General features: G+C 50.3%; 2 protein-coding genes and 1 pseudogene across 2 annotated transcripts; 2 read left to right on the top strand and 1 right to left on the bottom strand.

Annotated features, from left to right (window-relative positions):
• The first annotated feature begins 656 nt into the window (after positions 1 to 656).
• Positions 657 to 2,610, top strand: LOC133920088 (GDSL esterase/lipase At5g33370-like). The gene is made up of 4 exons (XM_062364734.1): positions 657 to 979; positions 1,073 to 1,200; positions 1,333 to 1,575; positions 1,750 to 2,610. The coding sequence occupies exons 1-4, from the start codon at positions 739 to 741 to the stop codon at positions 2,248 to 2,250; spliced, it is 1,113 nt and encodes a 370-aa protein (XP_062220718.1). The 5' UTR covers positions 657 to 738; the 3' UTR covers positions 2,251 to 2,610.
• A 1,230-nt stretch (positions 2,611 to 3,840) lies between these two features.
• LOC133920086 (haloacid dehalogenase-like hydrolase domain-containing protein At2g33255) lies at positions 3,841 to 6,340 on the top strand. Its single transcript, XM_062364733.1, has 5 exons — positions 3,841 to 4,308; positions 4,439 to 4,481; positions 5,120 to 5,180; positions 5,448 to 5,582; positions 5,861 to 6,340. The coding sequence occupies exons 1-5, from the start codon at positions 3,939 to 3,941 to the stop codon at positions 6,044 to 6,046; spliced, it is 795 nt and encodes a 264-aa protein (XP_062220717.1). The 5' UTR covers positions 3,841 to 3,938; the 3' UTR covers positions 6,047 to 6,340.
• Positions 6,341 to 9,209: 2,869 nt separating this feature from the next.
• Positions 9,210 to 13,064, bottom strand: LOC133920085 (FT-interacting protein 3-like; annotated as a pseudogene).
• Positions 13,065 to 14,644: the final 1,580 nt, after the last annotated feature.

Genomic DNA, 14,644 nt, shown 5'->3' with positions numbered 1-14,644 from the left:
TTATTACTGCTCATTGTCAAGGTTACATACAGCTCATCTAACCCCAGGCATCAATGCACAGACCATAGATCCAACCTCCCCCACAAATAGCATGTTCTAAGCACTGTAATTGAAGATTTAGTCACTAAATTCTTTTCTTTTTGGGGGGGGGGGGGTCTGTAATGTTCAGAATTTTGTAGATTTCAGAAACCCACTAATCAGCTGCTCCCAGCAGCTGAGTTTGTTCCCTTGCCATTCAAATCTATTAGAAAATTTTTATTACACTCTTCGTATATAGATCCATGTTTGTGTGCACGGAAATTCCAAGATCCGTGTCCTGCACAGGTTTCCAGACAGATCAATTTAAATATCAATTAAACGCATCATGCTCTGAACGGTTGGTGAAGTTCAGTAAAGTGCATTTGTGCAAAACTAGAAAGACCCAATTGTGTACATCGATCTAAAATATCACCAGAATGAAAGCTCAACTTGACGAAGAAACTACAACAAAGAATTCGGAGATAGTTCATTAAGCCCCAAGCAAAAATATACAGTGAACAAATGCCAGGCACCAACCACCGATCATATGGGCCACGAGTACCAATAATTCTCTCACAACATCAGCAAGAGGTCACTATAAAAGACTGCGACGCTGCAAGCATTCCAAGTGCACAGCACAGCCATTCAGGCCATCACATCGATCAGCAGGCCGGCCAGTGACCAGTGACCAGTGTCCAGTGACATCTGGCTCACACAGCAATGGCCTCCTCGTGGCTCGCCTTCCTCCTCCCCGTGCTCTGCCTGGGAATGCTTCAGGCTCTCCCGACCTCCCACGCGGCCCGTGCTTTCTTCGTCTTCGGCGACTCCCTCGTCGACAACGGCAACAACAACTACCTGATTACCGAGGCCCGGGCCGACACGCCGCCCTACGGCATCGACACGCCGGACCACCGCGCGACGGGGCGCTTCAGCAACGGCAAGAACGTGCCCGACATTATCAGTTAAGTAGTATGGTTGATATGGACATTGCTCGGGAGCAGTAGCATTATTCGAGTCTAGCTAACTTGTTGTATGCACCGCATGGCGCATGCAGGTGAGCACCTCGGCGCAGAGCCCCTGCTGCCGTACCTGAGCCCCGAGCTCGACGGCGACAAGCTGCTCGTCGGTGCCAACTTCGCGTCCGCCGGCGTCGGGATCCTAAACGACACCGGCATCCAATTCGTAATGCGTCGCTGAACCGACGAACACTGAGCTAGTGCCTAGCTTGTACTAATAACCATGCCATGCATATACCTCGTGTCGATCTTAATTTACTGTCCACGCGGCGAAATGCATGCGTGTATGCAACTGCAGGCCAACATCATCCACATCTCGAAGCAGCTGCTGTACTTCGCGCAGTACCAGAGGCGGCTGAGCTCGCTGATCGGCGCGCAGCAGACGGCGCGGCTGGTGAACGGCGCGCTGGTGCTCATCACCCTGGGCGGCAACGACTTCGTGAACAACTACTACCTGGTGCCCTACTCCGCGCGCTCGCGCGAGTTCTCGCTGCCGGACTACACCACCTACATCGTCTCTGAATACAAGCAGATCCTCACGGTACGTACGTATATGCACCGCCATCTCGGTACACACAGGCGTGCATGAATCCTTCCTCACCCTGCATTCATGCATTGAGCGACGCCATGGGCGATCGAGCCCTCTGCTTGCTGCTGTACGAGGCTAGCTACGAGCTGACCGATCTCATGCGTGTCTGTCTGTGCATGGTTGCAGAAGCTGTACGATCTGGGCGCGCGCCGCGTGCTGGTGCAGGGCGTGGGCCCGATCGGCTGCGTGCCGGCGGAGCTGGCGCTGCACAGCCTGGACGGGAGCTGCGACCCGGAGCTGCAGCGCGCGGCGGCGATGTACAACCCGCGGCTGATGGCGATGCTGGGCGAGCTGAACGCGCAGTTCGGCGACGTGTTCGTGGGCGTGAACACGCAGCGGATCCACAACGACTTCATCGACGACCCCAAGGCGTACGGCTTCGCGACGGCCACGGAGGCGTGCTGCGGCCAGGGCCGGTTCAACGGGATGGGCCTCTGCACCATGGTCTCCAGACTCTGCAACGACCGCGACGCCTACGTCTTCTGGGACGCGTTCCACCCCACCGAGCGCGCCAACCGGCTCATCGTCCAGCAGTTCATGGACGGGTCCATCGACTACATCAGCCCCATGAACCTCAGCACCATCCTCGCCGTCGACCACGAGAAGAACCAGCAGCTCCGCACATGATCATCCAGTGTCATATATCGTTCGATCCGCCAGTTACATCTGCAGCTTCATGCTTGCATTGCAATTTGCAATTCGCATGCTTGTTTATCTCGACTTCTTGAGGGTACTGTCGTCAGTATGTAGTCCTATAGTGTCAGGTTCAGATTCAGTTACTCAGATGTGATTTTCTGCTGGTTCTTTACGTGTTGTGGATGTGTCCGGGTGGTGTTCACCCGATCATAGGCTTGTAGATCTTCTTCTTCTTCTTTTAATAAGTCATAGATAGCTTGTAGATCATCTGTCAGCTAGCAATTCCACTAGCTCGTGTTGTGGTTTTTCTTGATCTGCAAAATTAAGCTCGATCGATAATGTTTTCTTCCAGTGCGATGAAATATATATACTCCATATGCCTCGGTTTTTACTGGATGAATCAGAAATTGATCGACATACAAATGTGATTTGGTAAAAGCAACGGCGATAAGGATTAAGGAGATGCATGAAACGGGACCAGTATTATGGATCATCCGAGATAAGGGCGAAGCTAGAGCTCCAAAGATCAAAGTGTATACTCCAATATATATCAAAGATCAAAATGCACACTTCAATATATGTATAGCATTCAATTGCATGCTCTCAACCTCGATAGGTCTCGCATCTACCAGATTCAGGCATGCATGCCCTACAAAATACGTACTGCAAAATTAGGACGGTGCGATGAACAGAGAGTAATTCAATGACATTGTAAGCTCCTTTTGGAGGCAGACAAGTTTGTCTTGGGCACCTGGCATGTCTTAAAATCATCGAAGTAGTATTTCAAGTTATTAGGCTAAGCAACTACTTTTAGTACGAACGAACCATGGGATCATCACTGGATGCATCATGCATGGCAGGATAAAAAAATAAAATACCGCACGTGGTTGACATATTTTCATCGTCCTGGCAAACAGGCAGGCGTGTAGTACTGCTAGGACAACACTACTACCCAAGAATTCAATAGCCTCCAAACGAGGTAGTAATAGTTTGTGGGCCCATGGATCCAGGACTAGTGTTAGATATTCCCTTTAGTTATAAATACATGTTAATTTGAAAAAGGTTCAGTAAATTTTTTAACTAACAATAGTTTTTTAAATATTTAGTTTGAAAATTCTAAAATCATATGTGTAGATTTGTGTTACAAATGCTTTCATAATATCATAATTTTAATAGAGTTATAAATATATTCTAATAGAAAGTAATGGGTAAAACTATGCATTAAAGATTATGTCTTATCTAAAGTGATATATATTTATGATCAGAGGAAATACTTAGATTACCTCAACATTTTGTACCTTGTGGGCAAGAATGGACGAGCATGAGAGTAAATTAGGTGCTGTCTCGATAACCTAAACAATTGTCAAATGGCTGCATGGTTCAAAACGCAACGAATTGCTGGGCGTGGGCGTGAATGCCTTCCGAAGACGTAACTGTCCCCCAGACTAGAAGTAACAAAAATATTTAGGCAAACACAGGGAGAAAACGTAATTCTGTACTACGTACGCTTTCACTGAAGGCGGTAACCATTTCATCCGCCTTCGTCTGGCGTAGGCGCTTATGCGGACGGCGAAATCCACCCGATATCCCCCACACGGCCACACCACACAGGCGCAGGCGTAGCTCTCCGCCGCCATCCTCCCGAGACGAGCCATCCAGCGGCGGAGATCGCGCCACGTATGCTCCCCCGTCTGCTCCTCGGCCCCCACCGCCTCCTCCTCGCCGCGCCCCTCCCCCGCCGCCGCCGCCGCCTCGCTTGCCGGGCCATGTCCTCCGCCGCCACGCCCGCTCCAGCCCAACGGAGGCCGCTGCGCGGGGTGGTGTTCGACATGGACGGGACCCTCACGGTGCCCGTCATCGACTTCCCGGCCATGTATCGCGAGGTGCTCGGCGGGGACGCGGCATACGCCGCGGCGCGGGCTGCGGGGGGCGGCTCCGTGGACATCCTCCACTGCATCGAGTCGTGGGCGCCCGACCAGCAGCGCCGCGCGTACGAGGTCATCGCGCGCTTCGAGCGGGAGGGACTCGACCGCCTCCAGATCATGCCCGGTGAGCGCCCTGGCTGGCTGGTTAGATTGCGGTGGATTCTGATTTCTAGTTCCGGAGCTGTGTTCGGGGAGTTTGGTTGGTTCATCGGTGCGTGACTGCTTGCAATTTGGCGTGGTATTGTGATTTGTAGGGGCGTCGGAGCTATGCGGTTTCCTGGACGCCAAGCTGATCAGGTGAGTGTTTGCTAGCTCCAAAATGTAGCTGAAATTGTTTCCTTGGGATTGACTGTGAGTTGAACTGCTCTTGTACCGATATTGATTTAATGCTGTATCACCTGATAGTTTCACCTCCACACCTAGTTGCTTACAAGTTGATCGATTTGGGACTGTGCTGCCAAAACCGTGAACCATTGATTTATACTATAAGCAGGAATATTTTAGAAAGTTACATGATTGGTTGTCAAATGATAGGTATAGTGCATTTTTATGCACACAGCGAGGTGATCACCAGGAGCCATGAATATCGTGTAATAGACCAATGCATTTTACAATTTTTAATAGAACATATATTGTGATTTTGTGACTGTTTGTAATGCTACTAATGGAGTCATAAAAAAGAAGTCGATTAACATCAGCGCCGAGTGCCGAGAAGCTGATTTTCACGTCTACACTGGTTTGTTTTGTATACCAGAGAGACGGTTGCTTCAGTTGGCATATGCCATCGAGTTCATATCTAGCATGTGCCGGTGCCATCTTTTCAAATCAAACTAAGTTTGCCGTGCCTAATGTATAAAATAAAGCATTCGTTGACTGTTTTTTTTTTTGTTGACATTGACACAGCTTTTGATTTAAGGACTCGTTTTTTTTTGCAGAAGAGGTTTGATCACCCGTAATGTGAAGGAGGCAGTTGATCTGTTTCACCAAAGATTTGGTGTAAGTTTTTTAATTATCCTCATGCTTATCACCAATTTGTCATGCTCATTTGGTTATATATGCCACTCATACCTGTTCAAATTGGATAACGATGTGGTAATTTGGCCAGGTTATGGGACTATGTTGATATTATTCTGTTCTCTTACAAATCTGATTCATTGCTACTCGTTGTATTGCAATAGTGAAATGGGCAAACATAAAAAAACTGTAATTATGTTATTGTCTTTAGTATGGTTATTTGTCTGTGTGTATTGGAATCTTCTGCAGATGATGTTTGTTCCAGCATTGAGCAGAGAATTTCGCCCCTACAAGCCAGATCCAGCTCCACTGCTTCACATTTGCTCCACTTGGAACATTCCACCACATGAAGTGATCATGGTTGGTGACAGTCTCAAGGATGATGTGAGCATTCTTGATCTCACCGTATAGACCTTCTCTCCCATTGTTTAATCATCATGATGCAACAATTAAAAAAATAACCTTACTCTGTGCTTGTAAGTTATCCTTGCATCATACTAGTTGCTTTGATAAGTGCCCATTAATTGTACTAGTTCCTGAGTTTTTTTCCCTGGTAAACTGTAAGCTGAAGGTAATGTGCATGTACATAAGCTATAATGCTAGAGTGCTGGAACCGGACATTGCGCTTTCACTTAAATACTTGCCATTTGAAAATTTCACAGGTTGTTTGTGGAAAGAGGGCAGGAGCTTTTACTTGCTTGCTTGATGAAACGGGGCGATATGGTCCCCATGATTCGTTGCCTGAGGACGTTAAACCTGACTTCAAGGTTTCTTCACTTACCGAAGTATTCAGCATGCTGGAAGAGCACTTTGACTTGGCACCAATGTCTGCTGAGAGTAGAATATAACAGGAAAGTTTTAATCAACCTGTCTTTAACGTGAAATCGGCTCCCAATACCTTGAATACTATGGATGATGTTCGATGGCGTTTCAAGTGTCAGAAGCCCTGGTGCATCCAGAAAGATGATGGCTGCCACAAAAGTGGATTGTCTTTGAAACGATTGTCAAATGCTTGATTTGTTGTAAATCTAGTACATTATGTTGCTGACGACTAAATCTGCTCTTGTGATTTAGTGACTGCAATTGCCATGAGTATCTGGAATTTCTGAAAATATAAAAATGGCAGTGTTGGGCAGTCTTTATTCCGGCATATCATTTGTTCAACTTGGTGGTCCTAAGGAGGTTAGCCTTGTTCGCTCTTAAGAATACGAGCAGTGCATACTTTGAAGAGGCTTTCTGCTTTCTGAGAGTCGTTTCGCAGTGGCAGCGGGGGCGTCTTCACAGACGAGACCAGGCAGCTCAGGGAGATGAGGCTAGAGCAACTGGAGTAATATGCATTTCAGGCTATCTCTATCTGCATGCATTTGAGACTCTCTTCATAAACTCCCAGCGAAATATTTTGAAGGAATACTGTGTGGCAACTTGGTAATCTGGGTACTTGGCCGCGAGTTCTTGATTCACAAACAATGCATGGTACGGTGCCCAACCAAAACAACTGCTTCTCTTCTTTCAGGATTGTGATACCTCGAATCTTACAGCACAAAAAGGAATAAGAAGAAAATTCAATCGAAATCGACGAACCGACCTTCGATTGTCAGTCGCCGCCCACCTTTCCTTAAATAGACCCGGGACCGGGTTTTGATCCAAACCAAAAACCCTAGCCACCTCTCACTGTAGCTCTTGCTTGCTCCCGCAGTCCTCAGTCGCCGTGTCGCAACACCGTTGTTGTTCCGCCATCGACTCCGCTTGCCATCCTGCTCGGTCTCGCCCACCGCCACTACCCACCGTCACTCAGCCACCGGTCCGCGCCAACCCGCTGCCGAAGTTCACCTTGTCGCCGCCTTTCACTCCTGCGCCACCGGCCGTCACCGTTGATCTAAGCTAGCCACACTACCGCTTCTAGCATAGCGCGGCACCAGTCGGACCACACCGTTGTCGCCGTTGTTGCCGGCTCGAGCTGTCTCCGGTCACCCGGCCCACCGACCTCTAGCCACTATTGCGAGGAGCGTTGCCCTCTGCCGCCGTGGTACACGATGGAGAGAGGGAGCAGTAGAGAAGAAAGAGAAAGGAAGGGAAGAGGAAAGAAAAGAAAGGAAAGAGAAAAGAAAGAAAAATAAAAGAAAGAAAAGGAAGAGAGGAAAAAGAGAGAAAAGGAGAAGAAGGAATTTTTTTAGGGATTATGTCATTTTCATCGTCAATCTGTGATCTTCTCGTTAAAAGTAACTACTTTGTAATTCCTAGTTGTTCATAAACGGAATTTTTTTATGACCGGACTCGTCGCCAAAATTAAGGATTTTTGAACTAGTTCATGCGTGATGATTTTATCTGAAATTTGCAGTTAATTGAGGTCAAATTTGACCATGTAATTAAGAGCAGCTCAAATTATTGATCCGATTTCCTGAAAAATGATAGAATTGAGGATTTTGGGATTATGATAGATATCATAGTTTCAAACACCTGATGTGTAGTCATGTTGACTTTCTCAGACAAATTTTGAGTATAGTATGTTCTTTAGGTTTAGGAAGTGTCAATGCTAAAGGCGTGAAGCCGGATCCTAACCACGGTTAAGGCAAGTACTCAACGAACCTATGTTGTGGCATAATTCGATGTTGAATGTTTATTGATCCCTTATGATCGTGTTCATTCAATATTCGTATTTGTTTGTGTTCATATGATTCAAGTTTATGATTGTGTTCATTTCAAATGGTCGAGTTTTCAAGTTATTCATTTACATTTCATTCAAGTACCGGTGATACTGGAAGTGCAATTTGGTTCTTATATTTAGGATCCTATGAGTGGGTGCTGACCCCACTTACTCAGCTTTACCGGTAAATATAAGGATATATTTATGTATGTCCGTTTCAGACGGAAACTACTGTTTCATTGTTGTTTTCAAGAAAAGAAAAACTTTGTTGTTTCTCATTCTTCATTGGATTTGGTGATGTGTTGTTCTTGAGGTTCTAAATTGTTTTTGCTGAATAATTTTACTCACTCTTGTGTTTTATTTGTTTTTTAGGTACTCAAATATCGAAACATGCTCGAGAAGAGATGTAAAATCACTCGACAACACGTGTTGACACCTATATGTCAATATATAGTATTTCAATAATGTTTTAACTGTTTTGGTTAGTTAGATGGTTTGATTTTGCTTTTGGACAGTTTATCGGATTGTAATCTTATGCAATGATGTTTACTTTCTGTTTATAAATATCTTACTTAAGAATGTTTGTGTTTTGATTGTTTGGAAAAAGACTTAAATACAAGGGGGACTCTACCAAAAAAATGCCATCAAACTTTCGTTTTTGGGCTAGAATTAAGTTTAGACCGTAGCCTCCGGGTATGCTAGTATCTGGGGCGTAACAGACAACTGCAATCATAGTCCAATGTCCATGGTCCTAGAGGCTGGCTCGTAGATCCATAGCTAGCACAAAAGAGAAAATCCATCTTGCAACATGTTCCTCCAAGACAAGCAAAACCTTTGAACATAAAAAGGAGCAATGCAAGTAGCCCAACTACAACACCCTTTATCTTTCTTAGCTTTATTCAATTCAAAAGATGGATTGAACATGAACCAACACAGCAATCACTAGCCAAGAAAAACTACCCAGTAATCAGGCAAGTGGATGCTAACCAAGAGCGTGCTCTCTCTGCAGAAACATCGAGCCATCTATAGAAAACACTTCATTGAAGTTCAAACCAGCAGCAACAATTCCTTCTTCCATTGCTTTAAGCTTGCAACCACATGGGAATAGAATGGAGACAAGCAAAACTAAAGGAGTTTAGCCTAAACTCTAAAGAGAACATGATAGTATACTATTACAGAAAAAGCTACACACACGTGAATGCAGCAACGACCGTGCCATCTTTCAAGAACAGAATTACAAACAAGACATCTTTTAAGAACAGATCTGTCCTACAGAAGTCCAAAAAAAAAACCCACTGAACATTTGTTATTAATACTGAGTCGCACTGCATCCTGCAATCTTGAGCAGTTAAGCATAGGGCATAAAGAACCAGGTAGTCTTGTAATAAAACTAAACTTGATTGTCTTGTCAGCTCATCATCATTGCATACATTACCATCAACTCTGGTAGTCTTTGCACAACTGAAACTGAAGTACAAGAACAGCATCACTGCAGCTGCTACTGCAAGTCTACAACTACTACAAGACGCACCATACAGCAACACACATTACCTTACAGCATTAAGCTAAGCAACCACCGCATCAGGCACCTACAACAGACTAATTTGTTTCTTCCTAGATTCCTTTGAAGCTCGTCCTTCCCGCCAAAATCACTAATCAAATCAGAAGGTAGCTGTCAATTCACAGCAGCCAGCAGCTGAAAATCACTAGGATCAGAGCAGGATGTCAGCCCTGGAAGGAAGCCTTCGGAAGAAGTTCATCAACGGAGATGGCATCCGGCTTCTAAATCTCGGTGGCCGCATGGCATAGAGGCCCCAGAGTCCAATCAGCACCTTCATAGGGCCAGCATATGCAATGACCGCGGCAACGACACAGGCAATGGAGAAAAGCAATGTCGCCCTCGGGTCACGCCAGCTGAGGAGGGCCTGCATCCTCTCGCCTTGTGCTGCTATGTTGCCGACCGCAGTCTGCACCCTCCCAGCCACGCTGCGGAGGCGGTCATACCGGAAGCGCACAACATCCCCCCGGCTCGAAGGGAATGTGTCGAACTCCTCGTCCAGCTCATCTGCAGTGGCTGCATCTGCATGAGACAGCCTCATCTCCATGTGAGGCGGGTGCCTTGGACGGACTAGATACCTCCAAAGCCCAGTGAACGCCATGGCCAGAAAGGCCGTTGGAAGGATCAGCTCCGGCATCGTGACAAACAACAGGAATGTGAATACAGAAAGGCATGAATGCACCGGGCGATGCCAAGAGCGGACGAGCTCAAACCACCTGCCAATGGTGATAGGTCCAGAGAGCACACTGACAAGGCGGAAGAAGTTTGCTTTGCTACGCCGCATGCTCCACAGATGTGACCGGTGGTCAAGCATGTGCTCAACAACCTCCTTGCCGAGCGGAGGCTCGGCACGGCTAAGCCGGGCTGCTACCACATTGGTGGCCTGGAGCCGAAGACTCTCAACCTGGCGCACAAGTAGCGGCTCTGCATAGTGCATCTTCGGAAGCAATGGGCGTGCGTAGGCATGGAGCATGTTGCCAGCATTGCCGCAGCAGAAGCGCACAATTAGGTGAAGCTCCCCCATCTTCTTGACCCCTGCTGGATGCAGCATAAGCAGAGGGTAGGCATGGGTATACACCCTGTCAGTCTCCAATGTCGAGAGCCGAATACGAACTTTACCGATGCTGTTATCACGGACAGCCACAGAAGCATTCCCCGACCCTGATGCTGGCTTGTCGGCATGGCAGTTGTCGAACACACCAACAGCGATGACAGTGCAGGGGTCGAACACCTCCCATGTGTATTGCTCGTTCCACCGAGGGCACACCGAGTCAACAACTATGCGCGTGCGGATCCACTTCTGGCCATACTTTGCAACACAATACGGATCCGTCGTCGCACCCCTGCCATCCCGTGCCTTCATCGGTATTAGGCCAGTGGCACCAAGAACACCGAGCTCAAGCACACCAACCTGCGGCTTCCATAGCTGCCTCGCCGTAGGTTGGAGATCGCTGCTGTAGGCAGTAGCCTCATCAAGAACATGATAGCCCCCATCGAGACTCAGACGAAGATGCACGCGGTGGCTCCCGAACCTATGCGCACTGCTGCCAGCAGCATTGTCACCACCAGTGCCACGTTCCAATCCAAACAACCTGGAAACAACAGGCTTCCAATCCTACCGCCTCTCGATGGCGAACACCGGCACAATAAGGCGGCCGAGCATGTCGTCCCGGCCTGGGGGGACACGGTCTTCCACGGACAGCACCAAGAAATCCTCAAATGGCTCTGTCACCACAAACACCAGGTCTTCATTCCAGAAGGGGCTCGAAGGTCCCCGCGTGGACACCACCAGCGCTGGTCGCGTCCGCATAACCTGATTCCCAACCTGCGCGCGCACAAAGAGCTCCGGGAATTGACCAATCGCCAGTGGTCCCTTGTCCATTGGAAACAAGTCTTGTCCTTCAATGACGGAGACACGAAGGTACTAGAGCTTGGGCGTCACGTACACCTTGGACTTGATGGAGCCCAGTGGCCCATTGCCGTGGACACCGGCGGCCTTGGAATGCCAGGCCTCCGCAAAGGTATCGTCGGCCTGGGTGCCGTACCAGACGGCGACCATAACCTCCGCACCGCCATGCTGGCCCTTGCGGTCCTCCATGCTGTACCACTACGGGGCGAGCGTGCTGTCTGGCGGCGCACGGCGCGGCACCTCAGAGAGGTCGAACCAGATGCGGTCGACGTGGTCGTCGCTGCCGCGCGCTCGCACGTATACCTCCACGAACGAGGACTGGATGGTCTCCTTGGAGAAGGCGAACACCTGGTTCCAGTTGTGCACGGAGGCGGCCGGTGTCACGCTGCGGTAGTTCCCGAGCTTGACCTCCGCGACGGCCTCGCCCACCATCGCCATGCCGCGCGCGCGGACCACGCGCACGTAGAGGTACTCCACCTGCTCGACCAGGTCGTAGGTCGCGCTCACCTTGCCGGCGACCGCGCCGCTGCCGAGGCGCGGCCTCGTCTCCTTCAGAGAGAAGTCGCTGGGACCCGTGCGCAAAGCCGGGACGGGGTAGAGGTCCGCGAGCATTACCGGCTTCATGACCGCTGGTGCCGGCGCCGGCAGGATGTCCATGGGCGGCTCTGGTTGCGGAGGTGGTGTCTGCACTGCCACCACAGGCTGCTGCTGTTTCTTGCCCCTCGTCACCGTCGGCGCCGTCACCACCTCTGGCTTAGCTACAATCGCCTTCGCCGGCTTGGACTTCACGACTACGTCGCCGGAGTTGATGCGGTAAATCTTCAAGGTGATCTCCCCGCGGATGTGGGAGAAGAGGCTGCGCTTCTCGAGTGTGAAGAGCTGCGGCACGACCTCCTCCCCGGGCGCCGGCACGCTGGCGGCCAGGATGCGCACCTTCCCAAGAAAGTTCCTGCCGTGCGCACCCGCGGTAGCGCCCCGGAGGCGGCGCAGTCATTGTAGAGCCCGACATCGATGGCGCGGTAGGGCAGGTCGTCGGGGTCGGCGACGGGGAAGACAAGGTGCTCGTTCCAGACGGGGTTGAGGTCCTTGGGCTTGGCGCGCGTGCGGCGCTTCTGGTGCTCGAACTCGACCTCCACGTACGCCAACGAGGAGCCCTGGCCGTCCTTGTGCATGAGGTTGTGCGCCGCGACCACCTCCACCACGAGCTTCTCCGCCTTGGCCATCCCCCCTGCACTTCCAGGAGGTGACCTCCCACCACCGATTCCTCTCAAAGATTCAAACTTTTTCCAAAGATTTCAAACTGGAGGTACCCAGCCCAAGCAAAGGATTCTTGTCTTGGTTCGTGTGTGTTTTGGAGCGGGGATTTGGGGGAACGAGATTTATATACGGTTGGGGACAAGGAGGAGGGGGCAGGCGCGCGTGGAGGAATCTCCATTATCGCAATCGATGAGGTGAGGTCAGGGGCGGGGAGAGGAGGTGGTGGGCTCTGCTCGGTGCTGGCTGCTCGGGGCAGAGCCAGAGCGGGTGCCGTGGTGGTGGTAGACCGGTGGCTCTGGCTGCCGGGCTGAAAGCGCTCTGCTACGCGCTTCGCTTTGGGTGGTTTTTGAAGCGACGCGTGGGTTTTGTTTTGCCGTTTGTGCTGGTGCCGGCTCTCTGCTCGTCTGGGATGTGTTGAGGGTAGTGACATCGCTCCTCAATTCGCATGGGACTGTTCCAATGGTGAGCGTGAATTCTGGTGGCTGGTGGGGGAGCAGTATCGCCTTCAAACAAATTTGCATGGCGGAGAGCAGTTTCGTTTCTCGCGACGACGACACCGTAGTCTACTAGCTACAGGCATGGCAGTCGGCGGCCATGGCAGCCTATTTGTGGGACACGAACACGATTGGCCGGCGCGAGGCGACAAACAAATTTGCATACGAAATGGTCTTCAGAAGCAGTCGATGGCCACCCATCCCATGCGGAACTGCGAGTGCAAACGCTTGTTTGCTCCCAAGGCAACAGCCTGCCGGTCGCCTCTGCCGACGTGCGGCCCAATGCGGCCAGTGCAGGTAGGCCCCTGGACGCCGGAAATACGGAAGCCGTTCCCGCCTCGGTCGTCTTGGGCGCACCCACCTGTCCGCACCCACCTGTTCTTGTCGCTGCTGGTTTTTAAATGCCTTTTGTTGTTTCCATTTATCGGAGCAGCGTTTGCAGCTGCACGCAGAGCCAGGGTGTTTGCAGTTGGAAGGAGATCCTCTGACTTATTGGAGCAGTGATGATGACATCACCGTGACATGGTCATTGTGCTTTACGTGTCAGTGTCCATTGATATTACGTCAGAGTAATATCACCGCTTCCTTGCAGTTGCAGCCTACGGTACCCAGAGCTGAAGACATTAGGTCGTCAGTTTAATCGACTGTTTGGGATTTTCCCTTGGAAGCAAACTGTCAGATCGGGGTTAAAAACGATGGCCCATGTCCTTTTCATGATCCGAAAATGCACGGTTCGACATCGACATGCATGCATCTTTGGTGTCCGCGTAGCTCGGTTGGACTGTCAACTCCTTTCCATGCTGCAGGGCCGAGGGCGTGCAGCTAGCAATCGGCAGCAATGCACGCGCCGCGCCTCCTGCTCTACGTGCCCGTGTCACACTGGACCGCTCAGGACAGGCTAGGCCAGGACGGACGGCTGCTGCTGCGTACCAGTGCCATGGCAGCAGGGCTCGGCTGGCCACCGTCGTCGGGCGGGGGCAGGGCATGCAGTTTGGGCATGCGGATGGGAGTAGTCAGCAGCAGCAGCAGCGGCGTTGTTGCTTGCACTGCTGGCCTGGGCTTTTCTTTGTCGCCGTCGCCGTCAGACGGATCATCGATCTCATACTAGCTGATGCTGCCATTGCCAGGATGCGAGGCAGGCAGCACGACATGCCATTTTGGGCGCCCATCGGGCCCAAAGATTGAAGTGCACTGTCAGGTTCATGAAAACTTGTTGGGCCATCTTCACCGTGGGCCAAATGCAGTAGATAAATGATTCAGACTGCGTCGCTGCTCGAAATTCAGCGACAAGCGCTGTTAGGCCCTCTCCAACAGGATCTGCAAATTTGAGGATTCTAGTGCTACAGTACTTTTGCGGGGGTACTGTAGCACTAGAAATTCGTCTCCAACAGAGTCTGTATTCAGTGATACAGTACTGCTACAGTGTTAGGGATAAGGGATGCTGTAATAGTGATAGGGGATGCTGTAATAGTATTTTGAGGATGAAAATTTGAGGTAGCTGTTGGAGATGGTCTTACACCAGGACGAGCCTACCGGCCACGCCGATGTCGTGGCCCCTGCTAGCTGCACTCCATTGTAAAGTAG

This window comes from Phragmites australis, chromosome 5 (assembly GCF_958298935.1).
Source record: "Phragmites australis chromosome 5, lpPhrAust1.1, whole genome shotgun sequence".
In the NCBI taxonomy this organism is placed as follows: domain Eukaryota; kingdom Viridiplantae; phylum Streptophyta; class Magnoliopsida; order Poales; family Poaceae; genus Phragmites; species Phragmites australis.
Note: the sequence above shows the minus strand (reverse complement) of the source record. Positions and strands in the feature narration are given on the sequence as shown.

Excerpts from the sequence above, each read along its gene's own strand:
- LOC133920088 (XM_062364734.1), top strand. The coding sequence starts at position 739 with ATGGCCTCCTCGTGGCTCGCCTTCCTCCTCCCCGTGCTCTGCCTGGGA. Across the intron at positions 980-1,072 it reads GAACGTGCCCGACATTATCA|GTGAGCACCTCGGCGCAGAG; the intron begins GTTAAGTAGTAT and ends TGGCGCATGCAG. Across the intron at positions 1,201-1,332 it reads ACGACACCGGCATCCAATTC|GCCAACATCATCCACATCTC; the intron begins GTAATGCGTCGC and ends ATGCAACTGCAG.
- LOC133920086 (XM_062364733.1), top strand. The coding sequence starts at position 3,939 with ATGCTCCCCCGTCTGCTCCTCGGCCCCCACCGCCTCCTCCTCGCCGCG. Across the intron at positions 4,309-4,438 it reads CCGCCTCCAGATCATGCCCG|GGGCGTCGGAGCTATGCGGT; the intron begins GTGAGCGCCCTG and ends TGTGATTTGTAG. Across the intron at positions 5,181-5,447 it reads TGTTTCACCAAAGATTTGGT|ATGATGTTTGTTCCAGCATT; the intron begins GTAAGTTTTTTA and ends AATCTTCTGCAG.